Raw genomic sequence first — 20,312 nt, 5'->3', positions numbered from 1 at the left:
TTTTTAGTTATTTGTGAAATTGGGTTATTTATAATGACTTAACGTTAAGGACTTGACTTTAAATTGACGTGCTCTAATTATGACTTGGAGGCAAAACCATTGTTCGTTTCGATTTGAACTCATTGTAATATGAAAACAACAAGTGCACGTTCTGCATGTTCCCAACCAAAATACACTTCTGCTTGGTTCCTCGGACATCAGACATATAATGTCCCGACCAAGCCAGTCACAACAGAACTAATTTTTTTGTTTAAGGTTGATCAAAGACCATGTGAAGACCGATTTTATATCGATTGTTTCGTGTAAGGATCAAACTGTCTCGCATTAAACTTGCGAATATGACATCAATACAATCACCCAGCTTCTTGTAATGACGCTAACACAACTATGAAGTGTAGGTGAGGATTTTTTTTATTATTGCATTTTCCCAACGTAACGTTACGTACTCTTTTAATCCACGTCTTTTCGGAAAGTAAGATGCGGCGCAAAGAGAAAAAAGAACACCAATTGCACAATTGTTCTTCCGGCAAAATTTTATTGAAGGGCCAACGTTTCGTCCAGCTATCCGGCAAATCTTCTTCATATATATATATACATATATATTTTATTATTTGCCTGGTATATGTTTTCGCCTTTAGTTGCAATTATATTGACCTGAAGAAGATTTCCCGAATAGTTGGTCGAAACGTCGGCACTTTACTAAAATTTTGCCGGAAGAACAATTTTACAATTGAAACAATGCCTAGCAGATACCAGCAACAGCATATTCAAAGAACATTAAGGAATGAAAACCGTTTTTCACGCATACAGTGTTTTAACACGTTGGTAAAATAACTCGTTTTCTGTTAGTCGAATATGTTTACGTGCGTTTTCTGTTTTTCGCCGATTTTTCTCAAAGCTTTACTCCAAGAAAACTTCAAGAAATCTTACTTAAGAAGATATTAGGTAAAAAAACAACTACACAAAATAATAGACAACGAGTACGTCTGAGACGAGATATAATATTCAACAACTGAAATAGTTTCATATTTGTAGATGAGCAGTGCAACAAATAAGGACGCCTTTTTGTCCCTTTATTACAGTGATTCTCAACCTTAATGGCTAACGGCACCGCTCAAATATAATAAATAGATTTTCGGTACCCCAACTGGAATTTTCGTTGAGTATTTCACTGATATGCCGCTATAAATAGAGAAAATGGAGAAAAATTGAAAATGTCATTTGATATAATGATCTATAATCGTACACAAATCATTGTATTAAGAAGCTTACCAATTGAGCAAAAATGATTCTTAAAAATTTAAAAAAAAGTCTATCGGCAGCCTTGAGCATTAGAAACAGCACACCGGTTGAGAACCACTGCATTATAAGGTCGAAAGCAGAAAGATTAGACAAAAACAGTTGACGTCATATGACGTAGCGGAAACTAGTGATGAGGTCACCGATACGCGTTGAAGCTGGCACCGCGCATTCCAGCCGGGTTGGGTACGGTGGCCGGGCGAAATCGTATGTTAACCCCAGGGGCAGCTCGGGGGGTATGATTGGTTCGGGGGCCAGCCCCGGCCGTGAAGTATCGGGCGTACTGGGTTCCGTGGAATGACGTGGATGAGGTGGGGGGCTTGGTGGGGCGACTCGAGGCTCCATGGTGCATGGGGCGGAACGAGGGCCCGGAAGTGCTGGCGCCGTAGGCCGTGGTCGAGGGGACGGTGAAGGTGTAGGGGTTGTGGGGCCTGGGGGGCATTTGGACCCGCGGGGGAACTTGGTAGGCGCGCGGTAGGTTGTTGAACCTGGAATAAATAGATTTTACTTGTTGGTGAACTGAATATGTGAGAAGAGAAATCACCTTGACCCTTGTAAGATAAATGTCGACCTTACTTCCTGATCAGTAACAGTTCAAAACACTCTAGCAAAGCTCGCAATTTAGGTCAGACACAAGTAATAGACCTAAGTTTTTGTTTTATGTTTCTTTAAATGTATCTCTTATAATGTTGCATTTGTTTGTTTAGATATAGTGACGATGCTTTTGTTGACGAAATATATAAATATATATTTTAAGATCTGTCAATTGCGTCTGAACTGAATTGCTGGCTTTGCTAGAGTATTCTGCTTTCAATTTAGTCGGGTGAAGAATAAAATGCGTGAGAGTTAAAATCAATGCCGCGCTGAATAATTTAGCAAAGCTCAAATTAACAGCAAAGCACATTTGTTTCACTTTCAATATACACTTTCAACAACTTTGTGTCGTAATCCAAGTCAGTCAGTTTGTAGCATGCTAAGAGATAGAAAAGTTTGAGAACATTCGCTTTTAATTTGAAATAATTTGTTTGCAAGGGTAAGGATGTATCTTGTTTATAAATATTTAGTTGTCATTTGCCTTGTACAGCATGTTCGCCGCAGCAAAGGTCATGGATCTATCATAAAATGGTAAGGCGATAAAACAGCAGATTTCTTATAACTTTCTATCGTTTCAAAGTCAACCAAACTCACAGAATCTCTGCAATTTTATAACTCTAGTTTGAATAGACCTGTGACTTACCCTTGTGGGTTATAGCTTGTCGATGAAATAGGGACAGGCGGTGCCTTCTTGCTCAGACAGAAGTTCATTTCTTCCAACTTTTGAACGATAAACCTGAAACATAACGGGTTTAAAATAGAGTTAGCTCCACCAGGTAACATATCAATAGAAAGAAATCGCTCTTCTGGTGTAAACGAAGTATAAACCGACGTTTCGGCAGCAGATACCAGCTGACCTCATTTAATTATCAACCCTGATGAGGTCAGCTGGTATCTGCTGCCGAAACGTTGGTTTCGTTTACACCAGAAGAGCGATTTCTACATATTGATAACGCGTTTAAGTTGGTGGGCGTCAAAGTAAGCAACACATATTGTTGTGCGTCAATGATTGTCATATTTTATATAAGATTCGATTATATTGGTAATCTGCATGGAAGTTAGGTTAAAATAGATTAACAAAAACTCTTTGGTATAGCAGTTGATTTTCAAACATTTATAATGTTCTCAACTGGGAATGCCCAATACTTTTATTTTGATACCGGTACCCGATATGTTGGACAAAAAAACATTGGGATTAGATCCGATTCCAAATTACCTCAATCATCATAATTTGCTTAGACAAGTAAAATGGAGAAAATTTAAAGGTATTTTTTAAAGTTAATATGTAATAATTTTGTTTAGTGTTATTAGTTTAGTAACCTTAAGTTGCTAAACGATATTTTTTCTTTCATTTGTGTTTTCAAGATAAAAATCGTTAAAGACAACAAAACAAATTGAAGTGACGTCATGGACCAAACACGCGCAAAGTTTCCAAGTTGTTGTGGCATCTGTGTAAATCAATCGATGTTAAAAAAAACTTCCCCGTAACTAATGCAGTATTCCAAAAGGTATTTTACCAAGCAAATTAAGGCAGCAAATTTGGGACAAGATTATTTGAAATTTACTCTAGACTGTAGAGTATAAAGCAGTGATTTTTAAACTGTATAGTCTAAAGCAGTGTTTATCAAACCGAAACATGGTTAAGTGTGCTGCAAAAACTTTGGAAAATGAGGCATTCGTATTACAAATAGGCATACACAGCAGTATTTCATACTTCAATGCGCAACTATCCATTACAAAATATAAATTTTGTCGTTGTCGTGGTAAAGGGCGTATATAAAGTTACTATATTGCCGCTCTGTTATTTGTCTGCCACGAAATAAAAAAAGTTTTTTTTTGGTGTGCTGCAAGCTAGAAAAAGTTTGATAACCACTGCTCAAGAGGATTTAGGCAATCAGCCAAATGTGTTGATTGTCAGGCTAGCAGCACTACGACTAAGACCTGGACCTTTTGGCCCACCGTCGATGCCTAATTGCTATGTTGTACTAATGATTATCGTGTCGAGCGGTGGAATATTTAGAAGTGGCTATGCACGCATTTTAACGGTGAAGCTATTTTGGATAATTCGCATGTCCGGTCAGTACTTTTGACTTGTAAGGTGATGTTTTTTTGCATGCCGCGCAATCACATCAACTCCGCCTAGTTTCAGAGATCTTATTTCTAGTCGATTTCGCGTTAAACTGTTTGAGTGTTTGTGTTTTGCAACAACGAAAAATTAATTTTGTTTGGCTGTTTTTGAAAATGGTATTTATTTTTTTATTAATCGGAGGCTGCAATATCTAGCCTCTCTAGTCGCTACAGAACGTATTTGTACTAAACAGGGGCCAATTTCTTAGTAAATTAAAAGAACAGTAATTGCGTTTAAAAATATTCATTCTCGATAAAGCAAGTAACATGGCCATTTCGTGATAGGTTGAAGGGTTTGCAAACATTTGTTTCCACGATATATGTATTTATTTGCAATTTTTGTACAACAACGAATTAAATAATGTAAATAGAAAAATAAAGTTTGTCATTACCATTTTATAGATAAAATATACCACAGTCGAAACTAATATCTAAAGAGAAAATCTCTATTTGGAGGATTTGAGTATATCGTTATGTTAAGTATTTCGCGAAACAGCAGGTCTCTTGTTGTATGCTATATGACATACGACCTTATGATTTTAAGACTAAAATCCGGCCAAGGTTTTCAGACAGTTATTTTCTCCGCGCACACCTCTATTAAAAAGCGACGTCGTCAAGCGGGATACAAGCAACAATTTAAAGAACATTAAAGTCCAACCGTTCACTTACTTGCGTGTTGCTAAAAGCTGCTGCTTCAGTAGACAGCGCTGCATCTGCACTCGACTGGCGGCGTCGCATACGTCATCGTACGTCATCCTGACGTCACACGCTTTCAGCTTGAGCATTGTGAGGTGGAACGGTTCGTCCTGTTGAAAAGCAAAAAATTGAAGTCAATTTTTTCGTAGAGAAAAGGAAACCTGTGTGGTTGTTTGAACATGACTGATATTTTTTTTTAGTTGAATTGCTGCTCATAATCGAACTAGTGACCAATTTTAATCGTTTAACGTTTAACTTTTATGACAAGGACTTGAAATTGACTTGCTCTAAATATGACTTGACTGGGACTTGACATTTCATTTATTCAAAATGACTTGACTGAGACTCAAGTCATTTCAAAATGACTTGTCACAATACTGCTCAGTGCCATTTCACGTATCTTGTTTACCGTACTGTAGTTGGTAGCGAGTGTGGCTAAAGTTGTGAAAGTATGCTTTTTTGTGTTCGGCGATTTTCTTTTGTGTGCAAAACGAGTCTCGCTCGACCCATACAGACCAAGGTATTTGACCAGTTATTACTACTAATAAGTCTCTCTCGTGATGCTAAAAGGCTTTTCATTATCTTTTTACTTGGATATATTTCCTAAATATGATTGTCAAAGAAATCGCGGTGTTGCAAACTCACTGGTATCCACCCTAAAGAATAATACTTACGAACTGACAAACTTCACAGCAACTGCAAAGTTGCAACTGCAGAATTTATTATAGTTAACGGTCATACTGAAAAAGTTTTTAAACATTAGTCCTTAGCGAATGTTTTTAAACATTATCTGTCATCATTATTGGTCTTTATTTATGCTTTATTATTCGGTAATATAGCGTTTTGTGATGTCTCTTGTGAGACAAAGTACCTAATATGCAGTACTACCTGCTATCAGCAAATCGCTCGCATTAGTTAGAAAGTTTTTACATTAGAAAGAATCGTGACTGCGCTAATGTTCTACTAGAAACATGGGTCAACTGACCCTTAACTTTTTATAGGGCCGCGAAATATCAAAATAATTGCAAATGTTCTACCAGGCAAAATGTCTAGAATAGTTTGGGAACCGCTGTTCTAACAAGAACGACTTCTGAAGGACTAGATCACCGTTGTAAATTCAATAAGGTATAAACGTTTCAGAAATAATTATAAAGTTGTAATGTTTCAAACTAGCAGCATTTTTGTACAGCCAATTAAGTTTTAAAAGGCAAACTGGTACAATTAATAAAAATGATGTTGCTACCAGACATAGCATATACTGAAAAAATGGTTCTTCTGGTCTTTATTTATTTGTCTGTCCAACGTTTCGGCTTATTATTCAGAAAGCTTTTTTCTAAGAAAGCAAAAAAAGGCTTTCTGACTAAAGTTTGCCGAAACGTTGGACAAACAAATAACTACCAGAAGAACTTATTTCCATTATTCGATTAATGAAGAAAAGCGGATTATTTTCATGTGTTTTTTGGTGTTTTGCAATACTAGAACCCTACCAGCGTAGCAGCATTTAACCTTACCTTGCATTTGTCCATCATTTCTGTATTCTTTCGCAGTTCCTCCTCGGCCAGAGCTATGAGATTGCGAAGGTCGCCGTGACTGCACAAAAAACAAACATGATTGTAAAATGCGTAGCCGGAAACAGAAATGTTGAACAGGCCACGACATAAAAGCGTATGTCAAACACGAGGACGTACAAATATCGAACAGGTTTGTGCCCAACACCAACGCAATTCAATTGAAAAAACGTCGTAATAAAAAACAATTGGTAAAACGATGCGCGCTTCGTGTTAAAAGAGCTCATTAAAAAAAGGTGTTCTGCTGAGCCGATTTGGGCAGTTTTACGTTTAATAATTTAGGCATTTTGCCCACTGATTGGTGTACGGCTTTTGCGTAAAATTTCGGTCTCATGCGCACGTGGATTTAAAATTGGATTAAATTAGCGTAAAAAAGGTTTAAGTGAGTGTGCCACATCACCAATGCAGTTGGGACACAAATTAAATCTACGGCGCATTTTGTTTCATGCGTTCCCGACAATAAAATCTTATCTTAATCTGCATAAACAACAACAAAAAATCTGTCTCCGTTTGAAAACAACAAATAAAAACTTTATCGCGTGGTAAAAAGTCGACCTCGAGTGTATTTTTTAATGCATAGTTGCAAAACAGTTAAAGCACTAAAATATCACCTCAAAAAACTGAAAAATCACTGAAATAGAACCAGACATTTAGCGAAAATTAACCGACTATCAGTTGAGTTAAACGTCAAATGCCCAGTTTGAAAATTAATAATTAAAAACTAAACATCAGTCCATTAGCAACTGCTCCTGATTTTAGCATGGAAAAAACATATTTTTAGATCCACACAGTCCGTTTTGTTAACTAACTTACGTTGCTAGATTTCTATGGATAAAAAAAAACAGTTTCAAAAATAAAAATGTTAAAAAACTTATTTAAGTAAAAAAACTTATCATAACCAGAACCACCACAACTTAGCTCAACATGAAAAAGAAGAACCAACTAGAGAACACAGAAAAACTCATTTTCACCTGAATTTGAAGAAGTGGTTGTGGGCGGTGATCGCTAGGTGTCGCTCGCGGTCAAACTCGTCCCAGGCGAGTCGCTGTTCCGCTTCACTGAGTTCCTCTTCGACCACGTGATCGAGCAGCGAGTCATGCTCGTGATAGCTCACGATCGCTTCACAGGTGCGCGGTTGCTGTCACGAAATGAAAAATTAGACTTTTATGAAAGTTTAATTGTTGGCCGATGCGAGTTTCGGTAGTTTTAAAAAATCATTCTTAAGTCGTCTAGGTCAGCGGTTCTCAGCTCACTGGTGGGCCATAAGAACATTTAAGGTGGGCCACAGACCAATTTAAATTTGGAATAGAAAAGGAATGCAAATTTATTGTTAAGCCTAAAGTATCACAATAATGCACGGTTGAATAAATAATCTGTTTTGAAATATGTTCTGCTGTGTTTTGTTCTAAACCTATTTTACATTTTCTTCTTTCATAAAAATTTATTGGGCCACAGATTTTTTTTGCAACGTAAATGGGCCACGAAAGAAAAAAGGTTGAGAACCACTGGTTTAGGGTGCGCGGTTGATGCTACGTTGCAAAATCGCAATTTTATAAAAAAAATATTAGGATTAATTTTGGTCGGTTTAAGTAATTCGAGTCCTCCTTTAATTTATTATTCTAAGTTTAGAAAAATATTAAAAACGCCTAATTTGATCCATAAAGCAAACTTCCTACGTTTTATTTAAATCGTTTTATCTGCAACGAAACCATCATTAGAAGTGCGTTTCCCTATTTTCCAAACAAGGAAATAAGAACTAAAAGCTAAAAAATTGTCATTCGAAAATCTGCAACACATAATATCTTGTACCTTTGTGATTTTTCAATTAACAAAGACCTAAGAATGGTACAACATAGCAAGATGGGGCGTGCTTTATAAAAGTCCAGAAACACAAGCAGCTAACGATGGCGTATAAGACGAGATAACTTGGGTTAAAAGTATTAGTTTAGATTAGACCAGCGGTTCTCAACCAGTGGGCCGTGGCTCACTGGTGGGCCATAAGAACATTTGAAATGGGCCACAGACCAATTTAAAAAAGCTGGATTTAGTTCAATTTGTGTCACTATATGTAATTTTACAGGAATCATGGCTTGGGGAGAAATTAAAAAGTAATGTGAATTTATTGTTCAGTCGCAAGTATCTCACTTATTAATTCACGGTTGAATAAATAATCTGTTTTGAAATATGTTCTGCTGCTGTGTTTTGTTTTAAACCTATATATATTTTTTTTTCTTTATAAAACTATTGGGCCACAGATTTTTGTTTGCAACGTAAATGGGTCACAAAAGAAAAAAGGTTCGAGAACCACTGATCTTGACGAATAAAAAGATAGGACTCTTATAAGGCAAAAACTACGAAAGTGACCTAAAAATATCTTGAAAAGTACAGTAGTCCACCAAACAGCTGCATCGGTATACTTTTCAAATTTCGAGAAAAAAACCATAGGGGGGAATACAAGATATTGGCTAACGAGGGTCTACATAGCAGCCTTAACATCCAATATTTAAAAATTACCAAAATAAATTTTGGCCAACCTGCAAGATGTTGCCTAGTAAACTAAAAATCCTTTAAAAACTTAAAAAACACCAAAAATAAAAAATAAAAAAGGCCAAACTATATAATTATTCGACCTGCAAGATGTTATAAACCAAAAAAATCTATACGTTTCTACAATGAAAAAAATTAAAATACGCCAAACTACAAAAAAAAAACTAGGTAGTTCGTCCAGCTGCAAAATTTTGGCGAGTAAACCCAAAAATCTATACGCTACCATATAACAAAAACGAATAAAAAACGCCAAACTACAAAAAAAACAAAAAAAACGCAGAAACCATATAAAAAGCCGACCTGCAAGATTTTGGCGAGCAGGGCATCCTTGGGCGGCCGATTGGAGAGCAGCTTCTCGGCCGAGTGCTTGTCGAGTTTGTCGGGTTTGAACTCGTACAACTCACTGATGTCTTGTGCTGTGAAGTGGCGCTCGACCTGCTGCTCGTCGATCACCCGGAACGCCAGCGACTGCTTCACCACCTGCGTGACGTCATGGAGTGAGTGTGACGTCATTTGGCAAGTGACGTGGCACACACTGATAAGCTTTGCCCTCAGCAGTGTTGCCACAAAATTTTAATAGAACTTTTCGAAGAAATTCTGTGGTTTTTTGATAAAACCTATAATTTGATCGCACGACGTTTTTTTAGTAAAATAAAAAAAAAGTTTACATGCCACACATTTAAAACAAACAATAATTATTTCCTAATGGCACTTTTAAAACAAAGAACTTAAGCTGGACTTGATAAACATTAAAAGACTATTTCAAAGTCTTGAAAAAAACATAGGGTTTTTTAACGATTTTTTAATGTAACTCAAAGACTTTGCGGCAACCCTACTTCATACTTGCACATTGCAAATTAAAAAAATTCAGCCCATTGCATGTTATAAAACAGTAATTTGATCACATATAATGACCCGAGGACAAGGCACGTGAGTCTATTTGTATGAATAAAACAATCTTGAAAGTTTTAAAGTTTGGTATACAATTAGCTCAAAAAAAAAACGTAAAGCGACAAAAAAACGTAAAGCGACATACTGTATACCAGAACACGTGGTATTTCGCAAGGGTAACTAAATCGAACACTTGAACGCTAAATAATTCTAAGAAAAAACAACAAATAACAACGGCTGTTGTTAAAAAACTTGTAACGCGTTAACAACGCCAGTAGTTAATTTACAATAGGCCAAAGTTTATTTAAAATGCAACCTATATCTTGTTCAGCGAACTAACGTTCGTAATCTCTACTATCTAATACCAGAAAACAACAGATTCTTAGCAGTGTTGTACACTAGCCTTTTTTAAATTGGGTAAACAATTGAATTTAAGTATAATTGAATTACAATAAAGCACCTTAAAGTCATTTGCGTAACTGACTTAAGTCCAAGTCAAGTGAAGGACTATTGAAAACTCAGGCGCCCCTAGTACAACCAAAACAAAAAAACACATATTGGGGGTCCTAAAAAGAGAAGGAAAAAACACCAGTCGTCTACCTGTCGGTCGTATATCTTCTCTTCCATGGTTCCTTGCGCAATGAAGCGGTATACGAAGCAGGGCTTGTTCTGGCCGAAGCGGTAAATGCGGAAGATGGACTGCATGTCGTGGGTCGGGTTCCAGCAAGCGTCGAACACGATAGCCCTGGAAAACCGGTCGAAAAGAAAGTTTACGTATCTTGGTAATGTAATGAGATCAGATTTTGCGACATCTGATGTTTGCTGTAAAGCTGATCCTCATTTTTTGCGAAAACTTCATTTACACAATCTGTTATTTTATCACTAGGATAAATTTCCCCAAAGTTATATCCAAGTTACATGCGATGCCTAATTCATTAACTGTTCGGAAATATTCGTGTGTTTGTTTTCCGTCTGGTAATCCAAAATATATTTAATACCTATTGCAAGGAAGTTTGTCGGAATCTGCGTTGTTTATTTCCAGTAATAACTGTTTATTACTCTTATTTTAAGTAAAGGGGCGTTTCAATCACGGTTTTACGTATTAAGTTAACTTCAGTTGTGAAATTACTGTTTTCTGAAAAATAAACTTCAGTAGAAAACACTTCTTGGATTCGCTAAACATGAATGATAATTATGCTTTGTCAATTCGCTATCGCACGGCACAAGTATTACCCTTGAATCGTATTAGCACAGATTGTAGGTTGATATCAAGTATTGGCTTATTTTTATCACAAGAATATGGATTTGCTATAATTCTTTGTTAATTTAATTCGTTTCTTATCTATAGGTATCTGCGTCGGTTATGGTTTTGGGTGCTCAGCCAAATACCGCATTTCACATTTTAACCCGAAGTTTAATTCCATTCCACCTATTTGAGTAGTTGTGCAGTTTTCGCACAAAAAGCGAACAAAAACATGTAAAAATACCGCATTCCACATTTTAATCCGAAGTTTAATTCCATTCCACCTATTTGAGTAGTTGTGCAGTTTTCGCACAAAAAACCGAACAAAAACATGTAAAAATACCGCATTTCACATTTTAATCCAAAAACAGTAGCGATTATTATTTTTACCTGTTGGCTCCCACCAGGTTGACGCCGATGCCACCGGCCTTGGTCGAAACCAGGAAAAGGCGCCCTCTAGCGTCGCGCTTATTGTTGAAGGTGTCTATGAGTCGCTTCCGGTTGGTGGCGCTCGTGCTGCCGTCGATTCTGAAGTAATCGCTGTTTTTGTACCTAAACGTGATACTTGATATAAAACCGAATATTCTGGAAGAGCGTGTTAGGTCATTGGTCCTTAATTTTTTGATTGTCGTCATTCTTCCAACGACCCTTAAAAATTAAGCCTGTGGTTTTCAAACTTATTTTTCCTTACCACTTTGAAAAAATATGCTAGAACAGGGTGGTCCAACTTCTTTTCATCGAGGGCAAGAAACAAGGTTTTTTTATCTTGCGGGCCAATGTTTTTAAATTGCGATTCTTAGGCTTATTGCTGGCAACTTATACATAGTCTATGGCATATATACTAACTTTATGGAATGTATACCTTTGTTCATTTACGGTAGTTATGAAATAATTTCAACACCAAAAATTAAAAAAAAAAGCTAAAGTGATATTGCCAGATTGAACCAAAGCTGACTATCAGTTCGCGGGCCAAAAAAGCTAAACTCGCAGGCCATCTTTGGCCCGCGGGCCTGCAGTTGGACCACGCCGTGCTAGAATTTCAAAGCGCGCGATGTTAAAAATTTCATTAATTTTTCTTTCTCTATTGGTGTATTAAAATCGCTCTAATTCATTGAATTACAAAACGAGAGTTATCTAGTTGTCCAAGTCTGCCCTGACGAGCTTTGCCTTATCAGGATTGCCACAAAATTTTGCAATAGTTTTCCTACAGTAACCATTAAATATTTTTCCTACAGTAACCGTCAATATTTTTCCTACAGTAACCATCAATTTTTTTCCTACAGTAACCCTTAAATATTTTTCCTACAGTAACAATTAAATATGTTTCCTACAGCAAACCATGAAATCGCACAACAGAAGGCAATTTAATCCAGTAAAAACAAGGCAATCTATGTGCGTGCCAACAACGCGCAAGATGTATCGCTAATACTAAGACTTTAAAAATGTAACATTGTGTTTTACTTAATTTATATATCTGACTGCCCCAGCACCTCACTGTCTCGTCCAGAAGTAAACAGAATTGAAAATGTGATTGCTAAATCGTAGGTGATAATTGCAGATTCGTAAGAATGAGTTTAAATAAATGCACAATGTCGATAACTGGAAGCATTTGGTTACCGCAGTTAAGTTTGGATACATAGCAGAAGCATCGTGCGACGCCATTGGAAAATTGAAATAACACACCAGGGCGTCGCCACGCGTAGTTGTAAAACTTCTGAATTAACCCTTAAAATTATAACCCTTTTATAAATTACAATTTTATGTACTGCAATCAATTGAATACAACTCTAGAATGGCCCAAATATCTGTATTTAAATTAACTTTAAACAAAAAAGAAGATTTCCTTTGATTAAAACCATTAAAACAATTGATTTAAATTTAAAAATAATGCAAACCGCAATTGGTCGAAATTAAAAGGCCTAATTTTGTATGGGATGGTAATTTCAAGATTAGTAAATGACTGGGCTACGAGGCTACATGAAGGACTCAGTAGCTGACTTATGCACATAAAGCCATATTAGTGATACGTGCATACTTGTGTGTCACGGCGAAAATAACCTTATCGAATCAGTAGGATAACTCCAGTGTGTTCCTAGGGACACAAATCGCGTAGTAGTCTTATTTTTCGACATTTATCGAAGTCTCACCACCGCCAGTAGGCGCCCTCGAGTCGCGGCTCTTTGTTTGCCTCGCGCTGCTTTGTGACGTCATGGAGGACTTCCTCGATGAGATCGAGGGCCAGGATGGATTGGGAGAAGAGGACGACCTTGTCCTTGACCTGAGCGGCCTGGTTCAAGATCTCCATGAGGAGGACAATCTAAGAAAACGGGCAAGGATAAGTTTGTTGGACTTTTACCACATTTAATTGCTCGAAATCGGCATAGGGCCTTATTTTGCCTTGGCCTGCGTTTAAGCAAAACTTAACGGTTGGCCATGGTTTTTTCTTGACTAAATTAGCACAAGTGAATCAATTTATTATCCTCAAGAGACGCGTAAATTTTACTGATATGAAGTTAAGTTTGTCATAATCGTTGTTTGTCGCATTTAATAATAGCCTTCTTCATTTGCCGTTATCATTGGTCAATATGACGTTAGAAAGCTTATTTAAAAATGCAGACAAGTTGTAAATAGTGTAGCTTACTGATGAAGCCCTATTCCCAAAACTGGAGCCTACTTTAAAACTTAATTTACACAGAAAGACGATATAAGTACACCGTACATTAGCTCCATCAACCAATTTTTTTCGCTCATAAACAGTTAAAGGACAAAAAGCAGCAAATCCTTAAAACTTCTAGGTAAACCATTCTAGGTAAACCAAGGCCAATAAAAATTATGCAAATAAAAGCCTGGGGTCGCAACCCTCAAGGAAAACATGCAGTTTACACAAAGTATAACGTGTGTGTTTTTTTTTTTGATTTAATATATAATACAACAGCCAAATGAGTTCCAAATTACTTTAACAAAATGCGCGCAGAAACCACAGGAAATGTTTTGCTCATCACTGCCACACCTGTGATGTCACGGAAAAGGGTTGACAGACTAAGCAAGCCCTAACATCGAAAATAAACCAAAGGTTTAATGTTTTGGAACTTTGACAAACGTCTGCATGGGTAAAGTCCGCAGTATGCTCACCTTACTGCCGTGCTCAATGGCGTGAAAGAGTTTGTCTTGTGTCGGCATGACGCTCTCGAACCACGATTCAGGCGGAGATCCTTCGACGAAAAAGAAAAAGATGGGATAAAAAAGCTACAAACAATCGAGTGCGCGTTACAAGTACATCACAATACAATGCACGCGTCACCATACATTGCACTATAGCATGTGTGCAAGTCTGTAAAGTAGTGAGAGATGTTGTTCTCCTTTCACGGCCGCCAGCTCAGCTCGTAGGCGCGCTGTTGCAGAGATTATTAACTTGATCGCGACTTGCGCTCTCTGCTTGATCTTCGGGCTACGGTTTTCAGGTGCTCAGCCCACAAGCACCGCGCGTAGAGTGATCAGCCGGGAGTTGAGCCCCGGATCTGAGGATTGCTGGTCAGTGGCGCTAACCACTTCGCCAACGCACCCACCACAAACGACACAAGGGTATGTTTCGAACAGATACAGCCCATAAAATGTTAAGAGCAGTGGTCCGTAAAACTTGTCAGCTGGCAAAAATTCCCGGGGGCACTTTCGTCAATACAAAAATATCCAAAAGAATATTCAAATGCAATCCTACTTACACGGCAAGGTAATAGGTAAAATACCATGGAATTTCATTCTATATGTCAAAAAAAACACATTCTAGTCTCAAATGCTTTTGGTTTTTTAAAAAAAATACATCAATTTTTCTCTCAAACTTATAAAAGAGTCTCAAGTAGATTATATTACTTAATAACAACTAACTTATTATCTAAAGACTCTAAATAGCGCTTACCGTCTTTCGTAGCGGGTTTTAGCAGCGAAGTCGCCAATCGTATAAGGTCGGACTTCTCGCTAACTCCACGCAGATCGCCTCCTTTCTCAGTCACCACACGCTTCAGCTCCTTTACGAAAGTTTTTGAGTAAAGTTTTATTTAGGGATATACTTAAAGCTGTTACCAAACAGAGTCTGCCGACCCATTTTAACTCACTCATGCGACCTACGTCCGACCCTCGAGGGGCAATTTGAATTACGTTGGAACAAGACCCGCGCAATTGTTAGGGCTCGACAAAAATGAAAAAGGGACGATATACGACGTTACTCTCTATTAGACCTGGGCAAACTACGTCCCGTGGGCAAAATCCGGCCCAACAAGCAACTTAATCTGGCCCGCGGCCTACTTTCTTTTAAACGTTTAGTAAAAATATGCCTTTTCGTTTTTTTATTAATTTTAGACTATTTTATTTAGTAAATTACACTTTGTAAGACACCCTCATCTATTCCTATACTCTTACCAGCTTATGAAAACAGAAATATATACAGTTTCCTTTGCAAACAAAAACACACTTAATATTATTTGATCCGGCCCGCCAATACATTTTCTGATTCTCATGCAGCTCCCTGTCAAAAATAATTGCCCACCCTTGCTCTATATCCTGAGCATTAATCCACATCAGTGGTTCTTAACCTTCTTTCTTTCGTTGCCCATTTTCGTTGCACAAAAATCAGGACACACAAGAGTAAAAAGTAAAACCCGCCGGTCAGCAGTCTGTCTCCCTTTTAAATGAGAACTTCACGAACCTTGACCGACATCTTTGCCACAGTTTCTTCGGTGGTTTCTTTTTCCTCCTGCTCATCTTGCTCTTCCCCTTCCTCATCCTCCTCCTCCTCTTCGTCGTCTTCATGCTGATCGTCGATGAAGTTCCGGATGCTTTCCTTGTATTCCTGAAAGTTGGAACCGAAGCGCTGTTAACTACCACTTGAGGGCTTTTATTCACTGGTCATGCGTGTAAGCATTCTATGGGGCCTTGCAATAGCACAGGGGTGGACAACATACGGCCCGCGGGTTACAATTAACAGTCTTACATCTATGTGGCCCGCTGCCACAACCCCACATGACTTGCTTACTACGACAGATAATAGTGATTATTAGTTATTCTTTGTTCTTTGTTTTCTTTGTGTTTTTAGATTCTTTGTTTTGGGTTAAATTTAAGTTTTCGAATTTAAATATTTTTCCATGAATTTTGCCAAGAAACGTAAAGTTCACAAGGAGTATCGCGAATTAAAAAAGGATTGGGTGTCTAAGTTTTTTTTTCACTCAAGTCGGTAAGAAAGCAGTATGATTGGTATAAAATAAAGTGTTGCCGTATTTAAAGAGTACTACATTTGCCGCTATTAAGAGACAAAACATGCAAGATGGCAGTACAATTGATACATCGATCAGGAATCCGGCCCGTCTACTGGAGAAGTTGCCCGCCCCTGCATTAGAGGTTAGTTACTTTGCGTGCTGTGGTGCAAATATCATATTGGTCTTAAGCTGTATAGGGGCCAACATTTGATTAGTGTTAGATAGTGGTGTTACTTTTCATAAAGGCAGGTAGCGATATAAACGCTAGCATAAACTGTAGATCGCTCACGCTTAAGCCCAACTATAAAACATTTAGAATTTAAATTGACATTGTGCTATGTTTAAGCATAAAAGCTGGTGATTTAATGATCGACAAAAAAATAAGAAATAGGCTACGGAAAACCAAGGCAATACTTGGAAAATCAAGAAATACAAGGAAATAGAAATCCGCGCAGCAGATACAAAAAAAGTGGCCACTCTCTTCTCACAGCTTATACCTGAAATAAAAAGTTATTATTTCCAAGTTAACCTTGTTTATTTCACTTGATTAAAAAGTTTTTTGAAATTTCCTTGGAATTTTAGACGAACCCTATTTAACTTTTTCAAAGTAAGTTGATTTATGATAGTCTCACAAGTATATGTAACTATTTAAATATATTAACAAAGACAGGCGGCAAATTAGGTTATAATGCTTTGAAGTCAACCTTTTTGTCCCGGCGTTGTTTAGAGAGTTGTAGCACCCTTGGATGGCATACAACTGACAAGAGGTTGTTGAAGTTAAGGAAGAGACATTCCTGCTTGTTGGCCGTGCACTTTTCCAGGTAGGTCTCGTACAGGCGAACCTGGGAACATAATGTGGCGTTGCAAATCGATTTTCACCATATTTTTTTGTGCGTTCATATATTAACTTCGTTTTTCGTTTTCGATGCGTGAGTAAAAATTGAGTGGCGCGTGCCTTTATACATACAAACCGAAATCCTTTTTAGATGAAAATTAACGAAAACTTTTGACGAAATAGCAAACTGTTGTATTTATACTCACCCGAAAAATAGACCAAATTAAAAACAAAACTTGTCTGGGAACCCGACGAGATCCATAAAGAATTTCACAGTGACAAATGGAGGAAACAAGTAACGATAGATAGACCACCCAATCGAAACATGAAGTCAATTATGCCATACATTTTCAAGAAATAAATTCAAGGCATTCAAAGATTTTTCAAAAAAAATTAAAAATGTTAAAGAGGTAAAATTATTTACAATTTGAAACCAAAACAGTGTAAATGTCTAGCTCAACACAGTACTGAATAGTTTGAAAGTTTGATTTACTAACGGTCTTTTTAAACGCATACTTACATAAAATAAATCGAAAGATTGTTCAAATATTTTTTGAAAATCATAGGGTTTAAAAAAAAGGTTCTATACGCAAAAGAATTTAAAGTTAATCAAATACTTTGAAAGATTTTGAAAACATCGTGGTAACGAAAGACTTTTTTAATAAGCAATTGAATTTAAAGTCAATTACACACTTTTAAAGATTTAAACAGTTCGCGGTAACCAAAGACTTTTTTAAAAAGCAATTAAATTCAAAGTCAATCAAAGACTTCTAATAATTTAAAGAATTTAGGAAAACCAAGGACTTTTTTAAAAAGCAATTAAATTCAAAGTTTATTAAAGCCTTTTAAAGAATTCGTGGTAACCCAATACTTTTTTAATAAGCAATTAAATTTAAAATCAATCAAATAATTTTAAAGATTCAAAGAATTCGTGCTAACACAAGATTTTTTTACACGCAAACCAATCAAGGTAATCAAAGACTTGATTTAAAGACTTGGTTGTTGCTATGTTATAGTAGATAAGGCTAACAGATTTTCTTTCATTAAATTCGTATCTCCATGTAATATAGCAAAACACCGGCGGCGTTTACCTGCAGGTTAGAGACGGATCATAAAAAGAAATCAACAGCTTTCAAAGACTTTTCAAAAATAATTCATAATTTTCAGATACCTAAAATTAAATATAATTTGAAAATAAAACTGTGTAAATGCGAGAGTCAACATAAAACACTGAAAATGTTAAAAGGATGACTTACTAACGCAGTTCGTAAACACATAACTTGAGCTCCACATAAAACAAAACTGTTCAAACAGTTTTAGAAAAACATCGGGTTTTCAAACACTTTTTAATACGCAAATCAATCAACGATTTTTAAAGATTATAATACTTCGTGGTAACCCTGTTACTCGAGAAGGCCAAAATGAACATGATTATTTCATATTTTGTTGGCGGGATTTACCTGCAGGGGAGAGAGGCGAACCAGCAGTACGTACTCGTACTTAGGCTGGAGATGCTCGCGTAGACAGGAGATGTCCTTGCGCTGGACGCAGGCCTTCAGCAGCTTGTGAAGAATGTGGGAGCGCTTCTTCATTAACTGGACGTCGCCCTTGGTCGAGTCGACGTGCTGGCCGTTGCGGATCGGGTTGGCAAAGCGGTTGGCGAACTCCTGGTATGAAAAACAAGTCATGTCTATATGCATTAGGGTTGTTTAAAAAAACACTTTTTGTCTAATTTCAGCGGGGACCCCCTGGAATTATTAGGTTGCGTCTAAAAACCCCACAAACCAAATCTGAGCACGTTTGGTTCAGTATTGACCGTGCTACGTCAATTTGAAAATTAAGATTTGGGCTAAAATTTTGAAAAAAATAAATTGTCCTCCCCCTAAAAAAATTTTTTTCGGTCATGGTACAAATGTCACATTTCAACAACATTTGTTAGGCTGTTATGTATAAAAAATGGCTTAAAATTTTAAAATAAAGTAGATGCAGCAAACATGACATCAAATTAATATAATAGTGCATTTAGTCTTCACACAATTATATCAATTACTAATCTAAAGTTCAAAATGTGCTAAAAAGCCATTTTTCGTACAAAACAGCCTAACAAATGTTGTTGAAATGTGACATTTGTACCATGACTACTCACTTTTTTACTGCAAAACAGGTTTATTTATGGCTATTCAATTGCAAAGCAATGCAAAAAAAGAAAAAAAAATTTTTTTTTTTGAACAACCCTAATATGCATATATATAATACAGGGTGTTCCAAATGAAACAGTACAGTAAACTCTTACAGAATAAGTAGGCTAAAGAAAAAACTCTCGCCGAAACATAATCTTTGTTGCAAATCACAGACATGTCTTACTCTTATAAATTGTGTAATAATTAGGTTGAATATCATACACATGCATCAAGTCCTTATGTTACAATAACCGTGAAAAGTGTGTAGCGTTAACTTCCTGACAAAAATTTGAGCGTTTCTGCATATTGTCAAACACATGTTCAAGTTCATCAAGTTGAATTGTTTGGATGACCACAGGGGAATTAAAGGTAGTAGCTAGCACAACAAATTTACTACTACATAAATAGTGTGTTCAGCCGCATTCATAAACAGAACAATTTAGGAGAACAATTAAAAAAAAAGGACAATCTAAGCTATTTCAAACTGTGTGCCATGAAGATACAAAAGAGGCCGCCAAACTTTCTCAAATTGCATTTTTAATTTCGCTAGAAAGTATGTTTGCGTCAGTTCTAACTTACCACGGCACTACCAAGAAGGCGTTTCTTGATGAAGCTGACCATGCAGTGGTATTCCATCAGGTTGTTCTGGAGGGGAGTCCCCGTGAGCACGATGCGCCGTCTAGTGTTCACGGTGTCCACGAGCGACGAGAGGTTGGTTTTGGCGTTCTACGACGAAAAAACGAAAATTCACACACAGTTAGATATATTTTTGTTGAGAAAACACTACTATCTTTGACACTGAGGCTTACTAGGCGATAAAACAGAGAATTTTTTTTTTTTAAATGGGATATAGCTTAATTGAAACTTTATAGAGAATTCAAAAAGTACGAGGACAAAAATACTTTCAAGGTCACAGACACTGAGGCTTACAAGTCGATGAAAGAAACAGAGAAGTCGTTAGGGGGTAGGTTGGATAATTGATTATTACGCTCTACAGCAAGTGTACACAACCTTTTGAATTTTTTTTTTGTTTTATCAGCAAAAGTTTAAAAGTTTTAGGTTATTTTACGTGCGCCACCTAACGGC

At 36.9% G+C, this 20,312-nt stretch overlaps 1 protein-coding gene across 1 annotated transcript in view; it reads right to left on the bottom strand.

Moving 5' to 3' along the window:
* Positions 1-1,260: 1,260 nt before the first annotated feature.
* The window catches only part of LOC146135508 (uncharacterized), a 44,341-nt gene continuing 25,289 nt past the window's right edge, over positions 1,261-20,312 (bottom strand). The window contains exons 24-38 of the mRNA XM_083395772.1: positions 19,806-19,952; positions 18,507-18,713; positions 16,916-17,053; positions 15,665-15,808; positions 14,879-14,987; positions 14,098-14,177; positions 13,113-13,282; positions 11,356-11,517; positions 10,323-10,467; positions 9,132-9,311; positions 7,256-7,422; positions 6,228-6,306; positions 4,690-4,826; positions 2,537-2,629; positions 1,261-1,787 (exon numbers count right to left, since the gene is read on the bottom strand). Of these exons, the coding sequence (XP_083251898.1) occupies positions 1,439-1,787; positions 2,537-2,629; positions 4,690-4,826; positions 6,228-6,306; positions 7,256-7,422; positions 9,132-9,311; positions 10,323-10,467; positions 11,356-11,517; positions 13,113-13,282; positions 14,098-14,177; positions 14,879-14,987; positions 15,665-15,808; positions 16,916-17,053; positions 18,507-18,713; positions 19,806-19,952 (2,307 nt within the window). The 3' untranslated portion in view covers positions 1,261-1,438. The remainder of the gene's footprint in view (positions 1,788-2,536; positions 2,630-4,689; positions 4,827-6,227; positions 6,307-7,255; positions 7,423-9,131; positions 9,312-10,322; positions 10,468-11,355; positions 11,518-13,112; positions 13,283-14,097; positions 14,178-14,878; positions 14,988-15,664; positions 15,809-16,915; positions 17,054-18,506; positions 18,714-19,805; positions 19,953-20,312) is intronic.

This window comes from Ascidiella aspersa, chromosome 8 (assembly GCF_963924565.1).
Source record: "Ascidiella aspersa chromosome 8, kaAscAspe10.2, whole genome shotgun sequence".
Taxonomy (NCBI): Eukaryota; Metazoa; Chordata; class Ascidiacea; order Phlebobranchia; family Ascidiidae; genus Ascidiella; species Ascidiella aspersa.
The sequence above is the reverse complement of the archived record's forward strand: the minus strand, read 5'-3'. Positions and strand labels throughout refer to the sequence as shown.